Source organism: Bicyclus anynana, chromosome 21, assembly GCF_947172395.1.
Source record: "Bicyclus anynana chromosome 21, ilBicAnyn1.1, whole genome shotgun sequence".
In the NCBI taxonomy this organism is placed as follows: domain Eukaryota; kingdom Metazoa; phylum Arthropoda; class Insecta; order Lepidoptera; family Nymphalidae; genus Bicyclus; species Bicyclus anynana.
The window spans coordinates 14147148-14173408 of NC_069103.1; the positions used below are offsets into that span (position 1 = coordinate 14147148).

A 26261-nucleotide genomic window follows, 5' to 3' on the forward strand; every position below is an offset into this window, starting at 1 on the left:
CCTTTATTCCGAGTGACAACTATGCAGAACAAATTATTTTTATCTTAAAAGAACATAAAATATAGGGTTTAAAACCCAAAATGAAAAAAAATTTGAAAAACCCACATTTTTTTAAATTAATTAAGTAAAATGTATTTTTTTCATTAGCTGACAACATTAATTAAGAATTCTTAGCATGACAACATGGTTGTAACTCACACCATGACAGATTGTCAGTGATCTTCGCGTAGTAGCGTTTGTTTATGGCGTTTTTAAAGCAATTTAAGGTTTTTTTTGTTTAATGCTTCTGTCTACAAGTAATGTTTCTTTTTTAACTTGTGTCTTATTGACATTTGACAATATTACATGACATTGACAGCTTACACTGAATATGAATTCAATTCCAGGTGTTTTTATTGGCTGTTTTGAACATTTTTACTGTATTGTCTATGTTTAATTTGTAGACAAGGGAGTGAATCAAAAAAAAAATATTTATCTAATTAATGCGGGTTTCAAAAATTCAGAAAGTTATTTTCTCAACAGAAATTTTTATCATCTATCCATAAAAAATACTATTGATCTGCTTGTAGATTAAAAATAATAAAGGCCCATTTTGGGATATGTCTTTTTATTTTTAATGTGCTTTTCTTACTTCAGTTCTTGACACATTGTTAGTCCAGTTTTTACTATGTGACATCAGAACACAAGATTCTGGGTTTGAATTCTTGGTCAGGGCATGAAATAGAAATTGATTTTTAATTTTTCTTTGATATTTTCAGTAAAAATTCTTAGCATGGAATGGCTTGGTTGGGAAGTTGGTGGTGTTACATCCCCGGAGAGCATGTTAAGCAGTCATTACCATTAATCACCCTAATCCTGCTAACCATATGCCCTCTAAATTAGCTCTCTTATAAAGAGGATAGCCTGGCCTGGATAATGATAGTGAAATTATAATAAAACCTTTTTAGCAAAAAAAATTCAACAGACTTCAAAAACGAAAAAATAAACTAAAAAGCGAATAATAACATCGTATGTGCTACCTTTTGATCACTTTAAAAGCGGTGCCAAGTTTTACTCCAATGTCCCATTTATTATTATACCAAAATTCTTCTCAATCGGTTCAACTGTTTACACGTGATAAGGTAACAGACAGACTTACTTTTGCATTTATAATATTAGTATAGATGATTTATTTACTGTATATTTTGTATGAGTTTAATAAGGTAGATTACCTAATCTATGCTAACATTATAAAGCTGAAGAGTTCGTTTGTTTGTTTGAACGCGCTAATCTCAGGAACTATTGGTCCGATTTGAAAAATTCCCCGTATGCCTACTGGAACGGGAAACACACGGGTGAAACCGCGCGGCGTCAGCTAGTGAATGAATACAATTCATCAGGTATACATAGAAGACGCGTTGAACGAGCGCTGGTGGGTGGACTGCGCCTGGTGCAAGTGCTTGGTCGAGAACATTGTCACTGCGTTCGGCACCAAGCAACCCGCCGCGCATCTGCTGCCTGGTGACAGCACCTTAGGTAACTATATCTCTATATAACTTGGCAAGCTCGTTGATGAAGGACTGCGCGAGTGTGAAGTCGTGCGCGCGAGGCTGAGGCTGGAAGTGGTATGTGGCTGGAAGCTGTGGGTTTATCTGTCATCGCTACCCGCCTCCCGGACCCCGCGGACCATTGGAAGTGTTACGAACGAATTTGCCAAGCTATAGTCTGTGAGTGTGTATGTATGCTAATATTATAAAGCTAAAGAGTTTGTTTGTTTGGTTGATCGCGCTAATCTCAGGAACTACCGGTCCGATTTGAAAAATTCTTTCAGTGCTAGATAGCCTATTTATCGAAAAACGCTCTAGGCTATATATTATCCCCCTATTCCTACGGGATCGGGAACCGGGCGACACCGCGCAGCGTCAGCTATAGTCATTAATATTAGACCATGCCGTGCCTAGGCCATGCTGTGTGCTTAGTTCGGATAGGGCACAGATTTGAAATCTTACATAGATTTTTAACCGACTTCAAAAAAAGGAGGAGGTTCTCACAATTCAGTGCGAATCTTTTTTTTAATGAACCTCATAACTTCGTCATTTATTAAGCAATCTGGAAAGTTGATTTTGTTTTGTTTGAAAGAGTATACTTTCAGATTGGTCCCATTTTATTTTCATAAAAATTGGTTTATTTATTTTGTGAAGTCGGTCAAAGAGTAACATCGTGAGGAAACTTACATACCTGAGAAGTTTCTTAATTCTCTAGCTGTGTGAAGTCTGCCAATCGCATTGGGTCAGCGTGGTGAACTATTAGCCTGACTCTTCTCATTCTGAGAGGAGACTCGTGCTTAACAGTAAGCCGACCATGGGTGAATAAATTACATTACGATAAATTACACAATTACATGAAAATTGAGTTCATTTGTTTGTTACGCCTGCACATCTTATTTAAACAAATCTTGATGAATTATAACATAGATAGTCTGGATAAGAAGATAAGCTATTTGCATCTGAATGTCGCCTCGAGAAGCTGGATCAAAAGACCCCTTTTGATTGAAACCGCGGGCACAGCTAGTAATCTGTATATAGAGAAAAATACTCCCATTAGAATGTACTCCGGAGTGGTTGAAACGTTGAATGTGACCCAGTCAGCAAATGCTTGTAGGTACAATGTCCCCATCAGGTTCCGGCTCCCCGCTGATGGGCAGCGCTGAGGATGACGCAGACAACACGGACCTGGACTACTCCGTGTTCCCCAGGTGAATATACATAATGTCTTTTGTACTTGTATTGAAGATTGAAGATAATTTAAAAATTTTTGTAGAAGGGCATTAATGATTTTAAACTTATTTCGTGGTTGTTCATTATGAATATTATTTAAACGGGTACATACCCGTCGTGACCACGATCCATGCAACTGGGTCGAAATATCGACATTAAAAATCTCGTCGTTTTATTGTGGTATGTACCTGTTTAAATAATATTAATAATAATCTGTCTGTCTATTTGTCTGCCTATCTATATGTCTATCTGTTTATTTGTCTGTCCGTATTCTTGTTGATCGGGCATCACGCTGAAACTTCTGAATGAATTCTAATGGCAAACTTGGCATGGTTTGAGACCATAATACAGAGAAGGTTGTAGTATACTTTTAGTCGCAAAAATTAAATTAAAAGGGGTTGTAAAATCCTTAACTTATCAAGTTACATTTGTGAAAATTGGTGTGTGTACTAACTGTAAAATAATAAAAGTAATATCATTCAAAATTTTAATAAAAATCCGCCAATTGTGAGTTGGACTCGCGCACAAAAGGTGCTGTACCATTATCTATAAAAACAGCAAATGTGATTTTGACTCATGGGAATCCCCTTAAATATTCATTTGTTTTGTTTTAAGTTGTCGTTGTTATAGCTGCAACGGAACAGATCATCTATGAAAATTTCAATTGTTTAATTATTATCAGAAATCAACCTGGTGATAACAGATGGACCAAACTAGATTGTTAGCAAAGGATCCCCATAAACATTTGGATGGCGAATCGTTCCAGATACTCCAGCAGCTACGAGTCAGTGGAGGCGCTGGTGCTGGAGGCCATCCGCGAGCAGATCCAGCGCCGCGCCGCACCCGACGCCATCGGCAAGGGCTTCCTCAAGCTGCTGTCCGCTACTTGCGGCTTTCCAGAAGTTAGTAACATATTCCAAAAAAACGCCCGTGAAGTTCCCTTTCTTGTAGGAAAAATACAGGGTTAATAGCTTATAGCACTCAGGGATAGTGCAGCTTTCCAATAGTGAAAGAATTTTTCAAATCGGCTTAGTACTTTTAGAGCCTATTCAATGCTAACAAACAAACAATCAAATTTTTCCTCTTTATAATATTAGTATAGATCACTATATAAGTCGCTTGCTAAAAGTTGCTGTTTGCAGTACAGTGGCATAACTATACCATCCACGGCAATTTCATTAGATAGGATTCTAGAACAAGTTAGTTTTGTCATTTTGCCCGCCTTGCCACCGTGTAGACACAGGCCCCTAGTAATGCGCTTGATGTCATCGGTCTACCTAGTGTGAGGTTGACCAACAATTCACTTTCATACATGCACTTTGGGACTGCCAATTGTTTCTTCTATATGCACTGTCATTTCTGTTTGCGACTCGTCGAGTAACGTAGCTAACTTCTGCGGATTTGCTCATTCCTGACTTATTTTCTCACCCAGAGAAAGTTGAGAGAGTTGCTGAATCCTATAACGCTCATAGTTAGCTGTCAGGTATGCAGATAGATAATCAAAACTCTCATAAATGGTTTTGTTTTTGACGGCCTCCGTGGCGCAGTGGTATGCGCGGTGGATTTACAAGACGGAGGTCCTTGGTCCAGGTCTGGCTGGTCGGAGACTTCGGCCGTGGCTATTTACCACCTTACCGACAAAGACGTACCTCCAGGCGATTTATCGTTCCGGTATTTGTAGGACCGAAAGGGGCGTGGATTTTCATCGTCCTCCTAACAAGTTAGCCCGCTTCCATCTTAGATTGCATCATCACTTACCATTTATAGTCTTGGGGTAAATTATAAATAATAAAAATTGTAGATCCGCATGATAGCGGCGTCCCGGCTGGAGGCGTGGCTGCACTCGGGCAAGCTGTGGCGCGCGGCGCAGGAGCTGCTGGCGCACGTGTGCGCCAACGCAGCCGCCGCCGGGCCCTCCGCCGCGCGCGACCACGAGGTGCTGGCGCAGCTGGCGCGGCTGCGGCTCAAGACCAAGCCGCTGCAGGCCGCCTACCAGAACTGCCTCAGGTGAGAACAACAATATACTGTTATAACTCAGTCCTCGACTGCGCAGCACAGGGGTACTACAACGTACGTGCATGTCTGAAAACGAGTTGACAGCAAAAACGGATTCAAAGAGCAAAACACGATTATTGAATGGGTCTTACAATTCCGATTAAGAACCCTTGAGTGGTAGAGAATAACCTTGAGTGAACTCCCGGACTTGTCACCGATGAAAGTAGGGTTAAAGATCTCTTTTATAACTAATTAACATTTTTCACTCAAGTTATTCACCCCGTGTGTCCCAAAATAATTTATGAAGGATTATCCAACAAAAGGTGTGGACGGATTTAACGTCATGCCAAGAATGAGTCTACGACTAGTCCCTTACGGCCCCACCTAACTCACGGAATGCTTCGCACCATTTGATACCGATCAAATGACTCACTTGTGCCGACACATGCGTGTAATGTCAATGTATGTCTGCACAGGGGTATTTAAACGTACGGCGAAGAATAAAACTGTGGGCAGTGGGTGCGTCAATGAATGAATGAACAATCAAATTGCCGTACGTTTCTCATATCCCTGCGCCGGCGATGACTCGGCTATGTGGTTATCTATGAGCTACATTGCGTCAACTTGAATCTGGACTTGGTTGTAGTTGAAATTAAAATCAAACTCTTGGATGTTGATCAAGCAAAAATGGAAGTTTTAGAAATATAACTGTGTGCGCAGGGAGATGGTGTCGGAGAGCCCGGCGCTGCTGCGCAGCGTGGTGACGCACACCATCTACAACGAGCTGTCCAACGTGCGCTCGCCCAACAACATGGCCGTGCTGGCGGCGCTCATCAGCGCGCAGCCGCAGCTTGTGCCCGCCGCCATGGCCGACACCTACCAGGTGTGTGTCCGTCGTGTACTCATCATCATCAGCATCATGTCAGCCGATGGACGTCCACTGCAGGACACCTCCAAACATCACGATACTGAGCCGCCTGCATCCAGCGAATACCCGAGACTTGCTATATGCAGGCATCGTCAATGCAGGGGGGGGGGGGGGGGGGTTCCGACCAACACTGCGCTTTGTCGTCGCTTTTTATAACGTCCATCGGCTCTTCAAACTATGTGCCCCGCCCATTACCATTTCAGCTTCGCGACTCTTACTAGTCACTCGAGTAGTATGTGTAGTGAATATGCTATTTGCCTAAGAGGAGCTTCGCAACCGCAAGGACCAGATGAGTTGAGCCCCTACCAGAAGCCCCGCTTTATTGTCTGAGCTGCAGCGTAGCATTGTTCAACTTCGGCCATCGCTCCAGTCATTTAGGCGTTGGGAGGAGTGACGTGGCCGATACAATAACTTTTGTTAATTTTAATGTATGTTCTTATCAATAATCAACATCCACAGGAGCTGGTGGTCCGCACAGAAGACTACCTGCGCCCGCTGCGTGCGCTGACGCGCGAGTGCGTGCGTGCGTCGCGTTCGGACGCGGCCGCGTTGCTGCCGCTGGCGTGCGCGCTCGCTCACCCGCCGCCTATGGACCCTCCGCAAGAGGTATACTCGTAGCCAATTATGTTTAAAAAAAAACGAGTGTGCTTAAAACACGACAGAAGTGCTTAAAACACGACAGAAGTAAAACTTCTTTCAAAAATACAAAATAAAGCGCCATCTATGAGTTTCAGGCATAACTGCATCGCAACAGGTTTTTCAAACATACAATAAAGGATTGTTTCAAAGTTTTCTAACAACGCCATCTACTGGCAGTTTAAAATAACAAATACTATTTCACACTTAAGCCTCGCCCGATTACACTTATCGTATCGCATTCCAGCTTTCTCCCCAAGTCAAGTGTGCGTCAAAATGTTTAACTTCAAATTAGTTTGAAAGTAAATTAAAGATAGATGGCACTGCTGAATTGTTTGGACCTCCTCTGCTTCTCATCGACAGATCCGGGAGCGCGCGTTCCAGTCCATAGCGGACCTGTTCTGCGTGTGCAGCCTGGTGACGGCGGCGCACAGCAAGCACTCGGCCGACTACCGCGCGCAGCTCACGGCGCTGCAGCAGCAGGCGCTGGGCTGGCTGCGCGACACCGCGGCCGCCGTGTACCGGCCCGTGCGCCACGACTACCTGCACGTGCTGCACAAGGTACCGACCAGTCATCCTGGTGGCCCCACCCACCTTGTTGGCTGCACCAACACTGCCACTAGCCAGTGGTTCACCATTATCAACATTATCAGTCGATGGACATTTGCCTTTTAGGAATTTGGGACTTTCGAATACAACATTCTTAAGGTCTTACGGTTTTATACAGGCCGAATCGAAAGAACAAACTGCACTTGCTCTTGCGTTTTTCTCAGGCCACCACTTTCTTGAGTCTACAAGTTGGTTTTCTTTCTTGACCCATTTTTGTGCAGTTTGTTACTCCTGAGGCTGAAAAGACGCATCCAAACCAAAGCAGGTGAAAGATTCCTTATGGGGAGCAGAAGTCCGCGTAGAATACTTTAGCTACTCGGACCGGAGATGTCGATAACGTCCAGCAAAACCTGCCCAATCCTTCTCCCCAGAACTTTAAACACCACCGTAACTGCCACATCTCGTTCACATCTGTATGGACATGTTTATATCCAGAGATTAAAATTTCCCTACTCTTCGTACCACCAGATAATGTTCGTGGAGCCGGTGGAGACGTACAGCAAGGTGGACAACTGGCCGCCCGAGTCGGAGCGCGCGCTCACCTACCGCCTGTGCTGCGAGACGCCGCTGCCGCAGAACACGCTGCTGCGGCTCATCTTTATTGGACTCTCCAAGGTACACCTTCAATGGCACTGAGGCATTGGACGACTTCGGTACTCGAGATCTTGACTAGGAATAGCTTTAGCCCTTAGATGGACGACCTTATCTTATACATCCTCTTATCTTACACACAGGTTGTTGGATGTTTTGTTTTTCCTCACTGGAAGAAGGGGCGAGTCATTTTGTTTAGAAGTCTTCAAGATTTCCAGAATAGTTCATTGTTGATAATAATTTAGGCGATTCAGCTCGCCATGTAACATTTCTTGCATGCAAGCTATCTTCAACTTTGTCTATTATTTTATTTAAAATTATTTATTATTTGTCCACCCCAGGAGATTCCTGTGTCGCCGACCGAGGTGTTCGAGCTGATCGAGCAGCTGGTGCGGCGCGCGTGCGCGCTGCCGCCCGAGGAGCAGCCGCTGCAGGTGGACAAGCTGGAGATCGCCGACTACATCTTCCAGCTGTGCCAGTTCCACCCGCCCGACAACATCACGCTGCCTGCTGGGTGAGTGACATTTTAAGGATTTTTTCTATTTAGTCCACCTTCACCCAAACCTTCACTATAACGTTTCCAGGCATCGCTGTAATCTGCGTCCTTGATTTTCGTTGTAGACGTATGAAGGGTTTTTGTCCATAATTCTTGATTCACACTGCAAAGTTATGGAATGTCCTTTTGTTTTTATACAGCATTAATATTGTCATTCAACAGAGAATAAGCGTAGGCTGCATCTTCGATTACAATTGATGTCAATCAATGACGGAAAATAAAAGGAAGGAAGGTTTTCGATGCTGGCGATTCACTAAGCGTTGCATCTGCGTTCGCTTAAGACCCCAGATGATGCCTCTGAGATCCTATTATGGAGGCTACGGCAATTAAATCGGCAAAAAAGAGACCGATGTGTTCCTTGCAGCTACACGCCGCCGACGCTGGCCATCACGTCGCTGTACTGGCGCGGCTGGATGCTGCTCACCATGCTGGCGGCGCACAACCCGCAGGGCTTCGCCGAGCGCGCCGCCACCGCCTACCCCACGCTGCGCGCGCTCATCGAGTGCTGCATCACCAGGTGAGGCTCAGGCTGCCTAGGGTTAGCTCATTAGTGCGGTAACTTTGCATATACAAATCTTTGCATTATTATAATTTTTCCTAATAAAAAAACCGTTTTTTTTTTTTCATGATAATGCAATACAAATTTTATAGATATTGTTAAATATTGTGAAGCAAAATTGTAATGTGCTCACTACAGTGTATATACCTAGACCACACGACTGAAGTATAAATTCTATCAAAAATAACAAAGCGCCATCTATCATGCCTCAGGCATAACTGCATCGTAACAAGTTCATGAAATGTACAAAATGGGATTGTTTCAAAGTTCTTCAAAAACGCCATCTACTGGCAGTTTAAAATAACAAACACTTCTCTATGCTTGTAGATGGCACGTACACGTAACGCATTCCCCATCGTATTCGCGCAGAAAGGAGTTTTTATTAAAAGAATACAAGTTGTGGAGAGGCTCATTCCAGGGTACAATATGAGGCATGTTTCCCCGCCAGCAAGCCGTCGATCGAGTGGAACTGCACGGCGGAGACGGAGCGCGCGGAGGCGGAGCGCGCGGCCGTGCTGCAGCTGGAGACGCACCTCGCCGCCGCCAGCAACGCCAAGCTGCCCGTCACCGAGCACTCCTCGCGCCTGCTCGCTCAGGTACACCTTGTCAAAGTTCATTAGGCATGTCTGCTCGCTCAGGTACACCTTGTAAAAGTTCATTAGGCATGTCTGCTCGCTCAGGAACACCTTGTCAAAGTTCATTAGGCATGTCTGCTCGCTCAGGTACACCTTGTAAAAGTTCATTAGGCATGTCTGCTCGCTCAGGAACACCTTGTCAAAGTTCATTAGGCATGTCTGCTCGCTCAGGAACACCTTGTCAAAGTTCATTAGGCATGTCTGCTCGCTCAGGTACACCTTGTAAAAGTTCATTAGGCATGTCTGCTCGCTCAGGAACACCTTGTCAAAGTTCATTAGGCATGTCTGCTCGCTCAGGTACACCTTGTAAAAGTTCATTAGGCATGTCTGCTCGCTCAGGAACACCTTGTCAAAGTTCATTAGGCATGTCTGCTTGCGGAGTTACTCCTTGTATAAGTTATGCCTACTCGCTCAGGTCCTCCTTCTAAAAATTCTTTAGGTAAGGCTACTCGCTCAGTTTCTTATTGTAAAAACACTATAATATACATGCCTGTATGCCCGGTAAATATTATAAAATCTCTCTAGGCGCCTGCTCGTTCAGGTACTGCTTGACTTACACTGACACTTAACTGGGCCTGAAGGGCTAAGCTGTGCACCACGACATATCTCAAGATGGGATACAGACAAATATCTTTTGCTGTGATGGGACGTAAGAGATCGCGATATTTTCGATTATTGTTCTCTGTTGGTCATTTGTCTTTCTCTTTTTTCGAGGTATGTCAACTGTACTCAATCTAAATATCCAATTAGCGACATGTGCATTGTTATGCAACAGCTGACGATGCTGGAGCCGCTGGGCCCGGCGCGGCGGCCGCCGGCGGGCGTGCTGGAGGCGCTGCAGACGCTCAGCAGCCAGCTGCGCCTGGGCCGCCTGCTGTGTCGCCAGCCCGCGCTGCTGCTGCAGCTGGTGGAGCGCCACGGCACGCGCCGCGCCATGCCCTGGCTGCACCAGCTGCTGCGCCACGACCGCCTGGAGCTGAGGTGACTGAGCCATCAATTCAAAAACAACGAAATTTGCAACTGTGTTCAAGACACAACTTTTCCCATTAGCCACTAGGTATTCATGCCTGACATAGGCCTCTTTTAAGCCGGCTCTATGTTTGACTTTTTACATCCGATCGATGCCAGCCCCTTTTGGAGGCCGTCGCTCCACCTAGTGGGGGGGGGGGAGCACACTTCGCTTTCTGAGATGCGGTCTCCACTCCAGCACCTAACATAACTAGCCCACTGCCACTTCAATGTACTAGCCCTGAGTGCTATATCGGTAACTTTCATTCTTTGTCGATTCACTTCGTTTCGGATTTTATCCCCCAAAGAGATACCAGGTATAGCTCTGTCCATTGCACGCTGAGTGACTTGGAGTTTGTGGACTTACCTCGTTGTCGTTGTCGTTGCCTGTTACGACAGGCAGAACGCACTGGTCAAAGACAGCGACATTTGCAATATTCTAAATTAAAATTACTTGCGTCATTAGTGGGTAAAGTAGAATTTTGCGCACCGTTTCCAGCGTGCTGCCGGTGCAGTGCCTGTGCGAGTTCCTGTCGGCGGGCGGCGCGGGCGCGGGCGAGGCGGGCAAGGCGGGCGAGCTGTGCGCGCACCTGCGCCGCACGCTGCTCAGCGAGGAGGGCGCGCGCGCCGTGCTGCACTACTACCTGCAGCGCCTGGCGCACGCGCACCGCTGCACGCGCCAGTCCGCCAACAGGGTGAGTGTAGGGAACTACAGCTTGGCAAGTTCGTTGTCGGGGTCAGAGGACTGGTGAAGTCGTGTGAGCGGGGCATCGCTACCCTCGTCCCGGCCATCCAGCAATCGGACCGTCGGGAGCGTTACGAACGAATTTGCCAAGCTATACTACTATATCAACCTAGTCCCTCTCCCCAACAACACTTTAGAACCATCTAGTAAGGTGACAGGATCAAATATCAATGAAAAATTAAAAAAAACCTCTATTCTGAACTGGAGTCCCTTTAACAGCTCACCATTTACATACTGGTGAAAATGATAGTTCATATTTTTCAGGGTTTGAAATTGGTGCTGTCCACTACAGACGACGCTGCGGACATGGACTACAACGCCGACGTTAGTCCAGAGTAAGTCATAGTTTTCTCCAATTCCTGACCTGATACCACCCATCACCCATCCATGATCACGATTTAAATTCGGGTGACGACTAATTTGTTTTGCTTCAGTATCTTACGAGGTACTTTTTTTATATGTACTTTCTGCGACATGGCGACCTGCTCATAGGCAATAAGCCATCCATGTATCTGATATCATCATATCATTCAAGGATTTCTTCGAGAGCTAGTTTGCTGCAGATTCCCTGTCAGCAGCTCCCCCTTTGGCTACGAGGTACTAGAATCTTTTCCTTTGACAATACGGTGTAGCGATTGATACTCTCATTTTTAATCTGTTTGTTCGTAAACAGTGCACATCCAATATGGCTTTCTTTGATGCTGTGCTGATGCTTGTAGTGGTGTGTCCTGCTGAGTCAGCTGTGGCGTGTGCGCAGGTCGTGGCTGCCGCTGCTGCCGGCGCTGGCGCACTGGGCGGCGCTGCGCGGCGAGGCGGTGCGGCGCGTGCGCGCGGCGTGCCTGGTGGAGTGCGTGCCGCGCCACGTGGCCGCCTACCTCGCCTTCCTGGCGCGCCACGCCGCCAAGCACGACCTCACCGACATCGTGCTCGTGAGTGACGCCCACAGACTAACGAAGTTCAACTTTTTCTCCTAAAATAATTTCTAAAAATGCAAACTATGCTTGCAAATCCAACATATTATCATTAGAAAGAGTCCAGAATATAATACTAACAACAATTACCAATGCGCCCTGGCACAAGTACTTAGAAATGCCTACAGTTTTAGTAGAGATACACAAATACAAGCTGAAACACAAAGAACGATTGCTAAAACATCCCAATCCGCTAGCCTCTGGGTTATCAACTGTGGAAAGAGTCAAGCGGTTAAAGCGAGCTGATGTGCTCGACTCTGTGCAGACGTGAAGACAATGGTCTTCCTGTCTGGAAAAATCACCACCAAATACCTTCACCAAATCTGCTTATAGTCTGTCGACTGATTACAGATATATATAAGAAAAAAAAAAAGTTCTCAATTGAAGTCGTCGTCGGCAGGACCTCAGCCAAGTGCTGATGGAGCGCACGACGGTGATGGGCTGCGTGCTGCCGCCCGTGGACGCGCGCGACGTGCCGCGCGACGAGCAGCTGCACGCGCAGCACGCCGCGCTGCACGCGCTCACCACCGTCTTCTACACGCACCTGCGACAGGTACCCACTGGTCACCGACCACAGCATCCAGCTGACTTCCAGAGTGGCGGAGTCATCGTTGAGCTGACGGGTTCCGTACACTGCAGTATGCGATGCCTTGCTGACCTCCACAACGCGTTTCAGTTGTGGTCAGTCAAGTTTGATCTACATTTTCTCCTGATGCTCTCTTGGCTATTTTCTTCCTTCCAATATTAATCTTGGAAACGAAATCTGAGCTCGTCCCTATAGGTGTCCAAAGAAGCTCTGTTTTCTCTGCATGATGGATAGTAATCTGCAGGACAACAGATGCACGTGGTAAATAAAGACCACGCAGGAAAGGAAATTGTGTCGGGTCTTGTCGACTAAACCCCGCGGTGCCTCTGCTCATCATCATTATCAACCCATATTCGGCTCTCTGCTGAGTTAGAGTCTCCTCTTAGAATGAGAGGGGATAGGCCAGTAGTCCACCACGCTGGCCCAATGCGGATTGGCATAATTCACACACGCAGAGAGTTAAGAAAATTCTCAGGTATCTCAGGTATAAGGTTTCCTCACGATCTTTTTCCTTCACCGTTTGAGACACGTGATATTTAATTACTTAAAATGCACACAAATGAAAACTGACTGAAGCTTCCGCTCACCTGATAGATGGGATTCGAAAATGCAGTCAGCGGCGGGCTATCTTTTCGTCTGTTTATGGTCTGAAGTTTAGCTACTCCGCTTGTCGATAGATTCCCCGTATATATCGCCGGAAGCTCCTCATCATGCTCTCCACCAGATGCTGTCGTGCACGGAGCCGACGGAGGCGGCCGAGCTGGAGCAGGGCGAGGGCGCGGGCTACGCGGGCGAGAAGGTGACGCTGCAGTGGGCCAACGGGCGGCGCGCCACGCTGCACGTCGTGGTGGCGCACGCGCACCTCAAGCTGCTGTGCTACGGCCCGTCGACCTGTGAGTCTTTGTTGTGCTGTAGGCTTAGACCATTAGAAAGAAAGGACCTGCCTCGTAAACCGTTACGCCTCTGTCAAAGATCAAGAATCAATGATCTAACGCGTTTATAAAAACTGTTGCTATAGAATCGATGTTTCATTGTTGTAATCGTTTTCGTCGTGTAAAGAGCTCCCCTAAATATGCCGGTTTGTGTAGTTGAATGGTATAAAAAACGGCCAAAAACTTATAGTTTAGTAAAAGATGGAGTAACGTTTCATTTGTAAGTATTTCAACCATAATTTTATCAAATTTGTAATAAAAACGATTTCTAAAAAGAATCGATTATTTTTACGGAACAGCAAAAAATCGATCAAGTAATCGAAAATTCTTTATATATATTCTGTGGATAGTCTAAGCGATGTGTTAGTTAGTTTGTGTAAAAATTACGCGTGTGTGTATTACGAGTATGTAGTGTATAGACACAAAATATACTTAATGGTTAAATGTTCTCGATGTGTGTGTTACCTTGACCCCTCAAAAAACTACAGACCTTTTTATTGGTGAATTTGGGTGCCAAACAGGTCTATTCTTTTTAATGGTCTAAGGCTGTAGGTAACAGCTTAGCCGAGTCCTGTAACGTTATTCAATAACGACGTTTTTATAACTCTACATAGCTTCGAATTCTTAACAATCGATCACTCAAAAGTTCCATCTTCCAGTGGACACAAACCAGGAAATGTACTCCTGGCTGCAGTCAACATGGGTGGGCAGTGACGCGCCCGAGGCTTTCGTGTCCGAGTCCCCGGACGAGGCCGTGTTGCTGCCCGACTGGCTGCGGCTGAGCCTCGTCCGATCGGCGCGGAAGCCTCTGCTGGAAGCTGGACTCCGCGGCCTGCCCGCCCACAAGTTGGCGTTGTTTATACAGACGTTTGGAATGCCTGTGTCTTCTATGAGGTAAGAGCTTTAAACACCCCGATACAAGCCAAGCTTTTGGTAAAAATATTCATCATCATAGGGGGAAAATCCTCAAGTACACCCGTTTAGGTAGTGCTGGACTCCTGCTGGCTAAAAACCCCTCCTACCTTCAGATTATTGGTGTATCTGCCAATTCGGCCTACTATCAACGTTACAGTCTTTTCTCACTTTCAGAGTTCCTTTTCATCCTTTTCCTTTATTTTCATTGTACATTCCATTATCTTGTGTTTCTCCACTTCAGTGTGGTCGACATAATATATCATCTTTTTCCATTCACCTCTGTCATGTGTCAAGTTATCACTAACTCCTTTACAGAAATATCTCCTTTCATACACAAACCTTCTCTTTAACCGTCCTCTTCTCTTGTGATCTCACACGTCGCCGAATTCGTTTTGTGAAACTTACCGTTACAGAAAATATGGCTGACAGTAATATGGGAGTGGTTAAGGAAATTAATTAAAAAAAGAAGCTGGAGCTTTTGGCGTAATCATTTGCTATGCATTAAAATTATATATGTCTGATAAACAACCAGCCTTTTTGATTTTCAGCCCTCAAATAATTAGTTTCAATGCCTTTTTAGACTATATCCTATTGTGACGGCCAAAAAGCGTTAGCTTTTAGCGATGTCTGTTTAGTTGTGATGGCCACATAAGTGAAGGTACCTTTCGTCCTTCTCCAAACCGTCAAAGTTCCTTGATGATGTCAAATGACCTTAGAGAGTCTTTATCTTTGAAACTTTGACATTCTTATAGTTGGTTAATGTTTAAGTCAGATATACGGTTGACCGCACCTTTTAGCTGTTGGTGTTGTGTTGTAATCTGTTGTGTTGTGTGTCAGTGCGTTGCTGGAGGCGTTGGACGCGTGTCCGGCGGGCGCGGTGGTGCGGCTGGGCGTGGAGCGCGGCTACATGGCGCAGCTGCTGCTGGTGCAGCGCGCGCGCGGCGCCGTCGGCGGACACGCCTTCGCCGCGGCGCTGCGGCTTTCCCGCCCGCAGTACCCGCCGGGTAGGTAGGAGTCCGAGGCAAGACGAGTGCAGTAGAGGAATCATCTTCCCGGGATTCAGACCCTCTAACCACGAGGTAGATGTAAGCCAGTGGTGCGTTGTGAAACGCATAGATACTGGAGTGGGACCTTGGTAAATGTTGATGTCACAATTTAAGCGTCGAGCTGCGAACAGAATGCTAGACTTCCAGATCGCCCCCTATCTGTGCATAATCCACAGCATTTAAAATTACGATAGTCTGATGGAAATTTTCCCTCTTAAAAAGATTCAGCCAGCATGCTTAAATTCCAAACACTACTCACAAAGCTGATCGAAGGTAATCGAATACGAAAGTGTTGGCACAACGTCGCTTCACTTCACGCAGCTTTGCCTCGCCTCGCCTCTCTCAACTTCTGATCGTTTTCCTCCCCCTAGTCAAAGGACTAAGCGATCCGAGGTTCGAAAACGAAGCGCCTCGCCACACTATTCGGCTCACTTCACAAAATGATATGACGCTGTTGTCGCGCTTTTAGTATAATGTTTGGCCACCAAGTCAGAAAAGCTTGTGGCACTTTTGTGTACTTGAGGCTTATGAGTGTTACTGAATAATACTGTATTCAAAGTGTAATGTATATAGCACGAGGTTTCTCGTTGTAGACGACACGCTGTTCACGGAGGAGGTGCTGCCCGAGGAGGAGGAGGACCCGTGGAGCAGCCCACGCGAGCCCGTGCGCCTCGACGCGGCCTCCGTTGGCGCCTTGCTGGCCGCCGCCTTCGCGGGCGCGGACGGGTTCCGCGGGGACGTCGACGCCGCCTTCAGGCAGCTGCACGGTGTAAGCACTTGTTCTTTGACTTCTACAGCCATATTTATAAACATTGATTAAAATTCAAGCATTAAACTTACACTTCACTTCACTTTAAAGTAAAGTGAAGTGGTCTTTAAATAGTAGTTACTTAGGTACACTTTACTTTGAATCGTCACATAGTCTCAATTATTTTTCGTCCATTTATCGCATGTCGCATTAAAATCGGCCGCGGCTTAGCAACCAAGGTTAATTTAGCGTCGATAGTTTTACTTGCATCGTGATTTCGTAAAGTCACACAATATTTTGTTGATAAAGTACACTCTACACTACACTCTGAGTATCTCTGCATGAAATCAGTAGATTTAGACTAGAGACAAAATAGCCTACAATCATCATCATCATCATCATCATCTCCTTACCCTTATCCCATTTAAGTGGGGTCGGAGAAATATGTCAATCTTTTCCATTCATCTCTATTACTCGTCAACTCATCATCCACTCCTTTTACACACATGTCCTCTTTCACACAATCCAACCATCTCTTCTTTGGCCTTTCTCTCCTCTTATGTCCTTCCACTTGCACATTCAACATTTTTCTAGTAATATGACTTTCCTCTCTACGCATTACATGTCCATACCAAGCTAACCTTCTACTCCTCAATTTTTCTGTCACTGGCGCCACCTTCAGACTTTCTCTTATATACTCATTCCTTATTTTATCTATTCTTGTCACACCACACATCCATCTCAACATTTGCATTTCGTTCACATGCATTCGTTTACTATCCATCCCTTTCACCGCCCAACATTCTGATCCATACAGCACGACATGTCTTACAACCGTTTTGTATATACCCTTAAGTCTAAGAGGCATTCGCGGGTCACATAGTACACCTGAGACCTGTCGCCATTTCATCCATCCCGCATTGCAAATATGGCAAAATAGCCTACAATCATAAGTAATGCAAAATTAAAGTGGTCTAATTCTAATGGACTGTCAGTTGTATAGTTTGAACCTGGCACACATGATGATAATGAGATAATTTCTGTTCCCTCAGTTGATATCATCCGAGGCGAGCAGCGCCGAGACGCCGTGCACGCGCGCCGTGCTGGCGTTCCTGCTCACCGCCAGCGTGGCGGGCCTGCTGCGTCAGCCCGCGTACGCCGCGCCGCTGCTGCGCGCGCTACTGCACGCCAAGCCCGCCGGCTTCGTTGAGGTTGGTGCCCGCCGTGCCGTGCTCTGCGGCTTGGATCATTTACAAAAGCAGGGCTCTATTGTGACCTTAGGAGATCTGGTGGTAAACTTCGAAGCTTCAGTAGTGTTATCGCCACGTTGCTACGACTTGCGGTACGGACGGCTTCAGTGTGCTCGTGGCGTTCGAGCCGTCCACATCTCTTGTTGTGTAATTCTTTATGGGTTACTTGGGGGGAAAAAAGTGGAGTGTTTGTTAACAGTCAAAGGATCCATTAACCCTACACACAACGTTCACAAGTGCGTGACTTCACTCAAAGTCATTCTCTGCCATTCTAGGGTCTAATTTTGGTTACAGTTAGATTTGTTAATTAAGTTGTCCTGAAAAATGTTGTAAATCATAACCTTTGTTCGACATTAGTTTTCTTATTTTTGTAATCACTTTTCAGTCTGCTAAAAGTAGCTTAACGGTTGAAGGGCTGGACTCTCAAATACCGCTCGCTGGATATGTCCTCTCTCAGTGTTATTTTCTTTCATTGATGACAATAGAAATGTTGGTCATCTTATCAGATGCGTCAAATATTCATTAAAAAACCATTTAGGGCGAGGTACAAATGAGAGACGGTACGATGTTGTTAGCCTACAGATTACACCATATGACAAAGCGAAGTGAACTTTAATCACATGAACAGTGACTAAAGTCGTCTTCACAAGTAAGCCGCAATCTTATACTACCCAGATATATTAACCCTCTTTGCTATAGACAACAAATTGTTAACTCCTGGAAGGAAAACGACAAAACTCCTCGTATGCGCGCTATAGGGAAGAAATAAGGCAGCACACATTCTCGTTCATTCATTGTCTTTCCTTTTAATAACTTTATGCGGTCTACGGACCTGGAGTTTTAACTGTGCAGTTTTAAATGTACTGCCGAACTTGTCAGTTAAATTGTCTGTATGTAGTTAAGTCTGAAACTGTACCTACCTAATGATTGAAAGGAGAATGCCAGATCCTGACCCAGTCCTAACTCAGAATTTTGCGAAAAATGTAAATGTACTAAAAATATCCATTTTTTAAATAATTGTTTTTAATAAAACATTTTTACTGTTAAACTCCGAAATAAAAATCTACCAAAAAAAATAATTAAATCTATTACATTATTTTCTCGTCGCAGACATCGTTTACTTATTTTTTAAATCCGAAAACACGTAATAGACACCTCTATATCTAGTCTCTATATATAGTATTGTATTTGCAGAAAACACAGTCGTCGTGATTGGTTTTTGTAAATGCACAGGCACATGGTTTTATATCTGTCTATTTCATAATAAACTGCACATACTTAACCTTAAAATCAATCTTCAACTTAGATTTCTTTTTATATCCCTAGATATAAAAGGTTAAAAGGTAATATTTGTTTAATAATACAAAAATGCAATAAAATGATTTAAATATATTGTTGCAAATTAAATTTATTTCATGTTATCAAAGGTAGTGAGTCAGAAAATAGTTATGGTAGCATATAATTCTTACGTAACCTCCACACTAAGATATGGTAACAATTTTTCGGGTAACTCTACTGATAGAGAAAGAGTGCTTAAGGCACAGAAAAAATGTATACAGGCTATTTGCCACCTAAAACCTACGGATACATGTTTACCTCATTTTAAAAAATTAAAAATTATGACTAGTCCTTGTCTGTATATATATGAAGTTGTTGTATTCATCAAATCAAATGAAAACTTTTTCATATTCTCTAACAATCCTAGAAGACCAAATAAAATTAATTACATAAAGCATTCATCTGCGCAATTTAATAAAAGTATTTTGCATATGGCGCCAAAATCTATAACAACTTGCCACAACAGCTGTCAAACAGAAGCATAAGCAAACCTACACTTAAAAAAAATCTTATTTATTTATTTATTTATTTATTTATTTGTAACGCCAACAATGACAGCAGAAAACATTATATATAAGTGAGTTACAAAATTCTTGAACTACTGCAGCCATCTTTTACAGGCATTCACAACACTGCAGAGTCCGGTTAAAAACTTAAAGTAAAAGATTAACTTACAATCTAAAATAATTTACAATAATAAAAAAAATAATTAAAATGTCAAAATCAAGAAGGTTTACAATGTTAATTAAAATGTCAAAATCAAGAAGGTTTACAATATTAATTAAAATGTCAAAATCAAATAATTGAGTTTAAGAAAGCGATGTCATTAATTAATACATAAGCTAAAGTCATAAATTAATATATAAAAATAAACAATAATACAATTAATTAATAAAAATAACAATAATAATAATATTTACAGAAATGATGTCAATTTCCTTTTAAAACTAAACAAGGTGTCCTGAAAGATATCAATATCATGGCGGGTCAGACTGTTGTATCCGTTAATAAACCGATTTATTGGAGAATTCCTGCCTAGGTTACTATGTGAGAAGTGAGGTATAAAAGTTATCGGTAGGGGTCGTCTTGGATTTCGTCGCTGTGTATTAAGGTTTACCTCATACAACAGGTCCGGAGAATCTATTGAGCTATTGACTATTTTGTATAAGGTAACAAGATCCGCTACACGCCTACGTTTATCAAGGGATTGCATTTTATAGTGGTGCAATCTTGTTTTGTAATCTGCTCTGTATTGAGAAGTGGGATCCTTGAAAGCAAGATACCTGGTGAAGGAACGCTGTATACGCTCAATTCTTTCCGTATGTGTTTTATAATGCGGGTTCCATGCCGAGACTGCATACTCCAGAATACTTCGAATCAAAGCGTAATATAAGTGTAAAATTGAGTCAGTTGTTCTGAAATCTTTGGTATTACGTTTAATGAACCCCAACAATTTCCATGCTCTAGCAAGTATTTGGTCGATATGGTCTTTAAATGTTAGTTTGGTATCAATCATAATACCGAGATCCCTTATAACTGTAACCTCTTCAATCTGTTGATTTTGTATGAAATATTTAGTCTTCAGTGTATTCTTTCTCTTACGAGTGAATTTAATATGCGCGCATTTTGAAACGTTAAGGATCATTTTGTTACGATCACACCAGTCCTGGATAGAGTTGATGTCACTTTGCAACAGATAGCTGTCTTCAATAGTGTTTATTATGCGATAGATCTTAAGGTCGTCGGCGAAAATGGAACATTTACTGTGGCGTATGTTATCAGTTATATCGTTTATGAACATAGTGAACATAATAGGCCCTAAATGAGATCCTTGAGGTACTCCTGAAGTGGCAATGAAAGGATCAGAGATATGGCCCTTAATAGTCACCCTTTGTGTTCTATTCGTCAGATATGACCTAAACCACGAGAGCAATGGCTCGTGGATCCCGTAACCACATAGTTTTAGAATTAAAATACTGTGGTCTACCTTATCGAAAGCACTACTGAAATCAGTATATATGGAGTCAATTTGTAATTTTTTATCAACACATTTAGATACATATGATACATAGCCTACCAGATTTGATATCGTTGATCTGTTTCGACAGAATCCGTGTTGTTCAACTGAAATAATATTATTAGAGTAGTTGGTTAATAGGGGGCATATAAGTTTTTCAAAGATTTTCGAGAATGTGTTAAGCATAGAGATGGGTCGATAATTGCGAGTGTTATTTTTGGCTCCTTTTTTAAATATCGGTAAAATATTTGCGGTTTTCCAGATATCAGGAAATGTTGAGGTTTGTAGAGATTTGTTGTAAATAATTTTCAAAGGCCACGTGAGATATTTGTACGTCTTTTTTATAAAAATTGGAGGGATACCATCGGGTCCAGCACTCTTACTTTGGTCCAACGATTTAAGCACATTGCTTATATCATGTTCTCGTATAAAAATATTTGATAGACTTTTTTGGGGAAAGAGATCTGGAACATTTGTTACATCTTAAAAAGTTTCTAATAGAAAAATGTTACTACTCCATAGAAGAGTACTTTGCTGATGCTTCAAAAAAATAGTATTAATTATATTTCTTTTAAACTTAATGCCATTTTATTTTTAATTTAATTAATTAAACAATAAACATTTGTATACCTATTAATGGTGAAACATTGTTACCTAATACATAAGAACATCTTTGTAAAACTAAATGTAATGTTTCTTGAAAATAAATGATTCTTATTCTTATTCTTCTTATTCTTAGTGGGTTAAACTTCTATACGTTGTCTGGCATTGTCCTTTCAAATATATATAGTTAGTACAGTGTTTGTACAGTTGTATTGTCCCGTGGCAGGTGGCTAGGAGCCTGCTGTCGCAGTGCAAGTGCGCGCGCGGGCCCGTGGCGGACGCGCTGCGGGCGGCGGCGGGCGCGGCGCCGCTCAGCACCGACCACGCGCCGCCGACGCTGCCGCCGCGCGCTAACAAGGACCAGATTGTTGCAGGTAACATTTACATCCAGTGCACATGGGTTTTGCTTAGGGAAGGCAATCTATACTAATATTATAAATGCAAAAGTAAGTCTGTCTGTCACCTTTTCACGACTAGATGAATTTTGGTATAATGGTAAGTGGGACCTTGAAGCAAGACGTAGGGTACGTTTGACCTTAAAATAAAAGTAGAAGGTGGTGAAATATTGGTTGAAAGTTTGTATGAGAGAATGTTTGTCCTATTTTTTTAAAATTCTATGAATAGAATTTTATAGAATTTTTAGAATCATAAAAAAATACGTAGTATAATGTGATTCAAGAATTTTTGAAAATTCAATTCCTGTAAAGTGGTGAAATTTACATTGAATTCCACGCGGACGCACCATTTGAATGGGATTTATTATAGTGACGTCATAAAACAGTTGAAGTATAGGCCGACGTTTTGGCTCGTATTGTCAAAAGCATATTTAATTTTAAAAACTTAAAATTTCACATCTCAAACAATGTAAAAAAAATACAGTCTAGTAGAACGATAATTATTTAAGACCATTTAAAAAAATGTGTCAACTAGCCTATTGTGCCTCTGAGTGAATACTATAGATCGACTAGCGGACCCGGTCAAGCTTCGTTTTGACATAAGTGCACTTATTCTCTATCCCTACTCTACCCTTCTATACCTCTACCCCTACCCTACCCCTACCGCTTGACTCTTAAACGTTTGTATGGTAAATAGAAAAGGGCAGTTTTTAGGGTTTTCCCGGAAATTATTTGATTTTTTCTCACCTTTCAAATCTTCCCTATACCTCCACGAACATTTCAAGACCAAGATAAGATAAATCCGTTAAGCCGTTCTCGAGTTTTAGCGAGACTAACGAACATCAATTCATTTTTATATATATAGATTAATCAAACACGTCTCGTTTCCAGCATTCGAGGCCACGACGCCCAGCACTCTGGAGGCCGTCGGGAACAGCATCATAGAGACACAAGACACGCAGCTCGTGGTCGACACCATCACACACCTGCTCGACAAGAACCAGAAGAAGTGCTACGAACTTACGGCATGTAACAATATTATACTACAAGCAAACCATAGACACAGATTAATCAATTATAGGCGGATAGAGCTATAACTGAGTATTTTTAAGACAAGGACTACATTCTTTTTTAGTGTTACAAATTCCTCGATACACAAGGGGATTAACATTCATTATTTATGTTATTGTAAAGGGAGGTATCAGTGTTGGTATAAATAAGAGAGTGTTCGATGACTTTAGCTCAGTTGTTTGTTAGGCAGCGTAGAGCCCGTCACGCTGCCAGTAGCGTTAGTGATTTTGTTCAGTAATGTTTTGTATTGTAATTATTGTTTAGTGTAGGCATAGAGAACATGTCGGGTAAGGAAGGTTGTTTGCAAGAAAATGTCTATTTCCATAAATCAACATAATATATTCAACAGATCAAAGTGGAAGAAGACGAAAAGTACAGCCAGTGTGCGGCGCACGTGCTGTCGGTGCGCGGGCTCGGCTGCGGCCTGCTGCTGGACTGGCTCGCGGAGCTGCAGCGGGAGACGCTGGGCGCACAGGTATACAGACAGACAACCAGAAGGATTCAACTCCTAGGTTCTTGACCGCGGTGAGACAATACATGTGAACCTGCTTTCAGGATCCGACTGTAGCGGCCCTTATTCTCCTGCTAACTATGCTATTTCGGATGCGCGTTAACCATTGTATTTTTTTGTTAGTCATTCGCTGGTTTCCTACAACGGTTCGATTCTGCAGTCCGCCTAGTACGTCCGCCTAGTAATTAACTCTTTACTCTTTTTTTTATTTGTAATTTACTAATAAAATAATAAACAGTGACGTAACTTCAAGACTTTTTAGCAGACTCAGAGGTGATTACAAAAATAAGAAAACTAATATCGAACATAGGTTATTTGTCAGGACAACTTAATTAACAAATCAAAATGTAACTAAAATAACACCCTAGAATGGCAGAGAATGACCTTGAGTGGAGTCACGCACTTGTGAATGTTGTGTGTAGGGTTAAAGGATCCTTTGACTGTTAACAAACACTCCCCTTTTCCACTCAAGTCACTCTCCCCGCCTATCCTAAGTAACCCATAAAGAATTACACAACAAGAGATGTGGACGGCTCGAACGCCACGAGCACACTGAACCTGACCGTACCCAAATCTTTGGCAGTGGCACGCGATTTTGGCCTCAACTTACAGAGCCGTTACTCTGTAGTTAACCTTCCTATAGTCCTGTAGTTACTGCTAAATTGAATTCTTCCCCGCTGCTATTTCGGATAACACAGATTTGAGTGAGTTGTGTAATGTGTCAGATGCGGCTGATGTTCATGCGCGGCGGCGGCAGCTGGCGCCCGCTGCTGGTGACGCTGCTGGCGCACCGCGCGTCCTGGCGCACGCTGCACGCCTGCCTCGCCGCGCTGCTGCAGCACGGGTGAGACTCCGCTTGCTCCGAATGGCTGGAGTGACAAGTTATGATGGTTTTCCCCAGACTTTATCGCCAGAATTTGGGGTCTGATAAATCCAGAAGTCTGCACAGTCCCACACTACCAGATTTAACAGACTTGCAGACCCATCGCACACAGTTGCTTCCCTTCTCGGTTTCACTATACGTAGTGTCTTGTATTGATGTAAAGAATATTTTTTTTGTAAATGTGTTATGACTACAACTGTTTGTGATTCCCTGTCATGTCCAGGGGCTGGTCGGCGACATCAGTGCTGGACTTCGCGGAGACGCTGATAGGCAGCCCGCGCGTGTGGCAGGGCCGCGACCGCGCCACGCCCAAGCACCACACGCCTGAGGACTCCTTGCGACTGACGCACACGCAGGTTGTCCACTTGTACTGTCGGCAGGGCTAGACGCTGACAACCGGATATCAGTTTAGAAGTACCTATAAAATCCAGTAGCGATATTGACACATTTATGAAAAATACTGAAAAGTGTTAAAAGAGTTTTAAGAGAGAAAGAGTCTTCTTGCATATATTGCAGCAGTTAGCTCACCGTAGCGAGCGAGAAGTTGCGTTTTTCAGTTCACTTGGTTACCAATTATTCTGATTACCTTTAATTTAATCAATGCTATGCTATCGCTACATTATTCAATGTTAGAATCCTTCGCTTCGTTTTTCAATGTAAGAATCCTTCGCTTAGTTATTCAATGCTGGACTAAATACAATATTTCAAAATCAAAATCAAAATCAAAAATCATTTATTTCAAGTAGGCTCAGTTTACAAGCACTTTTGACACGTCAGTTGACTATTTGTAAAGATTCTACCACCGGTTCGGAAGGCAGGTTCTGCTGAGAAGATATCGGCAAGAAACTCAACAGTTGCTCTTTTGAAAAAGTCATACAGTATTATAATTTACAATTGATAACAATTACAATTTCTTATAGTTTTATTTCCTGTGTGAAGGTGGAAGCTGATCCAATGGCCTCCAAGCGCTTTTATCTTTAAGGAACTCATCAATGTTGTAGTAACCTCGACTAAGTAAATGTTTTTTAACACATTGCTTAAAGCTCTGCATTGGCAGGTCCATCACAGTCTTGGGGATCTTGTTATAGAAGAGTACACCCAAACCTACAAAAGATTTTTTTACTCTTTGGAGACGATATGCAGAAATAACTAACTTATGCCGGTGTCTAGTAAGACGTGGGTTTAAATCTCCTTTTCGTTTGTACAAATTAATATTTTGTCTTACATACACTATACTGTTATATATATATTGACAGGCTACTGTTAGTATACCTATTTCTTTAAACTTTTGACGAAGGGACTCGCGTGATTTTAATTGATATATTGCTCGAATTGCTCTTTTTTGAAGTACAAATATAGATTGTATATCGGCAGCCTTGCCCCACAATAAAATTCCGTAAGTCATTACGCTGTGAAAGTACGCAAAATAAACTAGCCTAGCTGTATCAACATCAGTGAACTGTCTTATTTTTCTCACTGCAAATACCGCTGAGCTGAGTTTACCAGACAGTTTTTCTATATGAGCACCCCACTGAAGTTTACAATCCAAGGTCACTCCCAGGAAAACTGTGGAACTCTCCATTTCCAGTGTTTCACCATCGATCGATCGATTTTAAGTTAGAACCTTTCGCTTTCTCAGTATTCAATACACACACGCAGCTTACTTAAAAGTCTTGTATAATCCTCAATCGATATTTATATTTTTTCAGCTTGACGTTCTGATTCACTACGTGGGCGAAGAAGCGAGCGAAGCAGAAGCGTCAGAGGGCATAGAAGCGGCGCGCAGAAGCATCGAAGCGCGGTTACCGTTGATCCTACGATGTTGTTCCGCCCCGCACTCGCTTTTGGCCGCAGCTTTGGCTGCTTCGAAGACGCATCCTCTTCTTTTGCTACTTCTTTACATGAAGGTAATCATTATCATCAGAAGTATCAGAGAAGTAGATCATAGAAGTATCGAAACATCATTGTGACCATTCT

At 43.2% G+C, this 26261-nt stretch overlaps 1 protein-coding gene across 4 annotated transcripts in view; it reads left to right on the top strand.

The window, feature by feature from the left end:
- LOC112054858 (integrator complex subunit 1) overlaps positions 1–26261 on the top strand; it is a 44528-nt gene that overhangs the window by 4130 nt on the left and 14137 nt on the right. For 2 of the 4 annotated variants that reach the window (XM_052888154.1, XM_052888151.1), the window contains exons 4-30: positions 1380–1515; positions 2641–2734; positions 3523–3658; positions 4558–4763; positions 5472–5634; positions 6139–6285; positions 6679–6876; positions 7393–7539; positions 7857–8029; positions 8436–8588; positions 9049–9226; positions 10041–10246; positions 10773–10968; positions 11283–11353; positions 11776–11947; positions 12390–12542; positions 13300–13468; positions 14167–14401; positions 15260–15426; positions 16062–16237; positions 17269–17427; positions 21651–21798; positions 22711–22844; positions 23240–23365; positions 24127–24245; positions 24508–24640; positions 25994–26191. In XM_052888154.1, the coding sequence (XP_052744114.1) occupies positions 1380–1515; positions 2641–2734; positions 3523–3658; positions 4558–4763; positions 5472–5634; positions 6139–6285; positions 6679–6876; positions 7393–7539; positions 7857–8029; positions 8436–8588; positions 9049–9226; positions 10041–10246; positions 10773–10968; positions 11283–11353; positions 11776–11947; positions 12390–12542; positions 13300–13468; positions 14167–14401; positions 15260–15426; positions 16062–16237; positions 17269–17427; positions 21651–21798; positions 22711–22844; positions 23240–23365; positions 24127–24245; positions 24508–24640; positions 25994–26191 (4293 nt within the window). The remainder of the gene's footprint in view (positions 1–1379; positions 1516–2640; positions 2735–3522; positions 3659–4557; positions 4764–5471; positions 5635–6138; positions 6286–6678; positions 6877–7392; positions 7540–7856; positions 8030–8435; positions 8589–9048; positions 9227–10040; positions 10247–10772; positions 10969–11282; positions 11354–11775; positions 11948–12389; positions 12543–13299; positions 13469–14166; positions 14402–15259; positions 15427–16061; positions 16238–17268; positions 17428–21650; positions 21799–22710; positions 22845–23239; positions 23366–24126; positions 24246–24507; positions 24641–25993; positions 26192–26261) is intronic. The other 2 variants (XM_052888153.1, XM_052888152.1) reach the window with 2 other exon arrangements.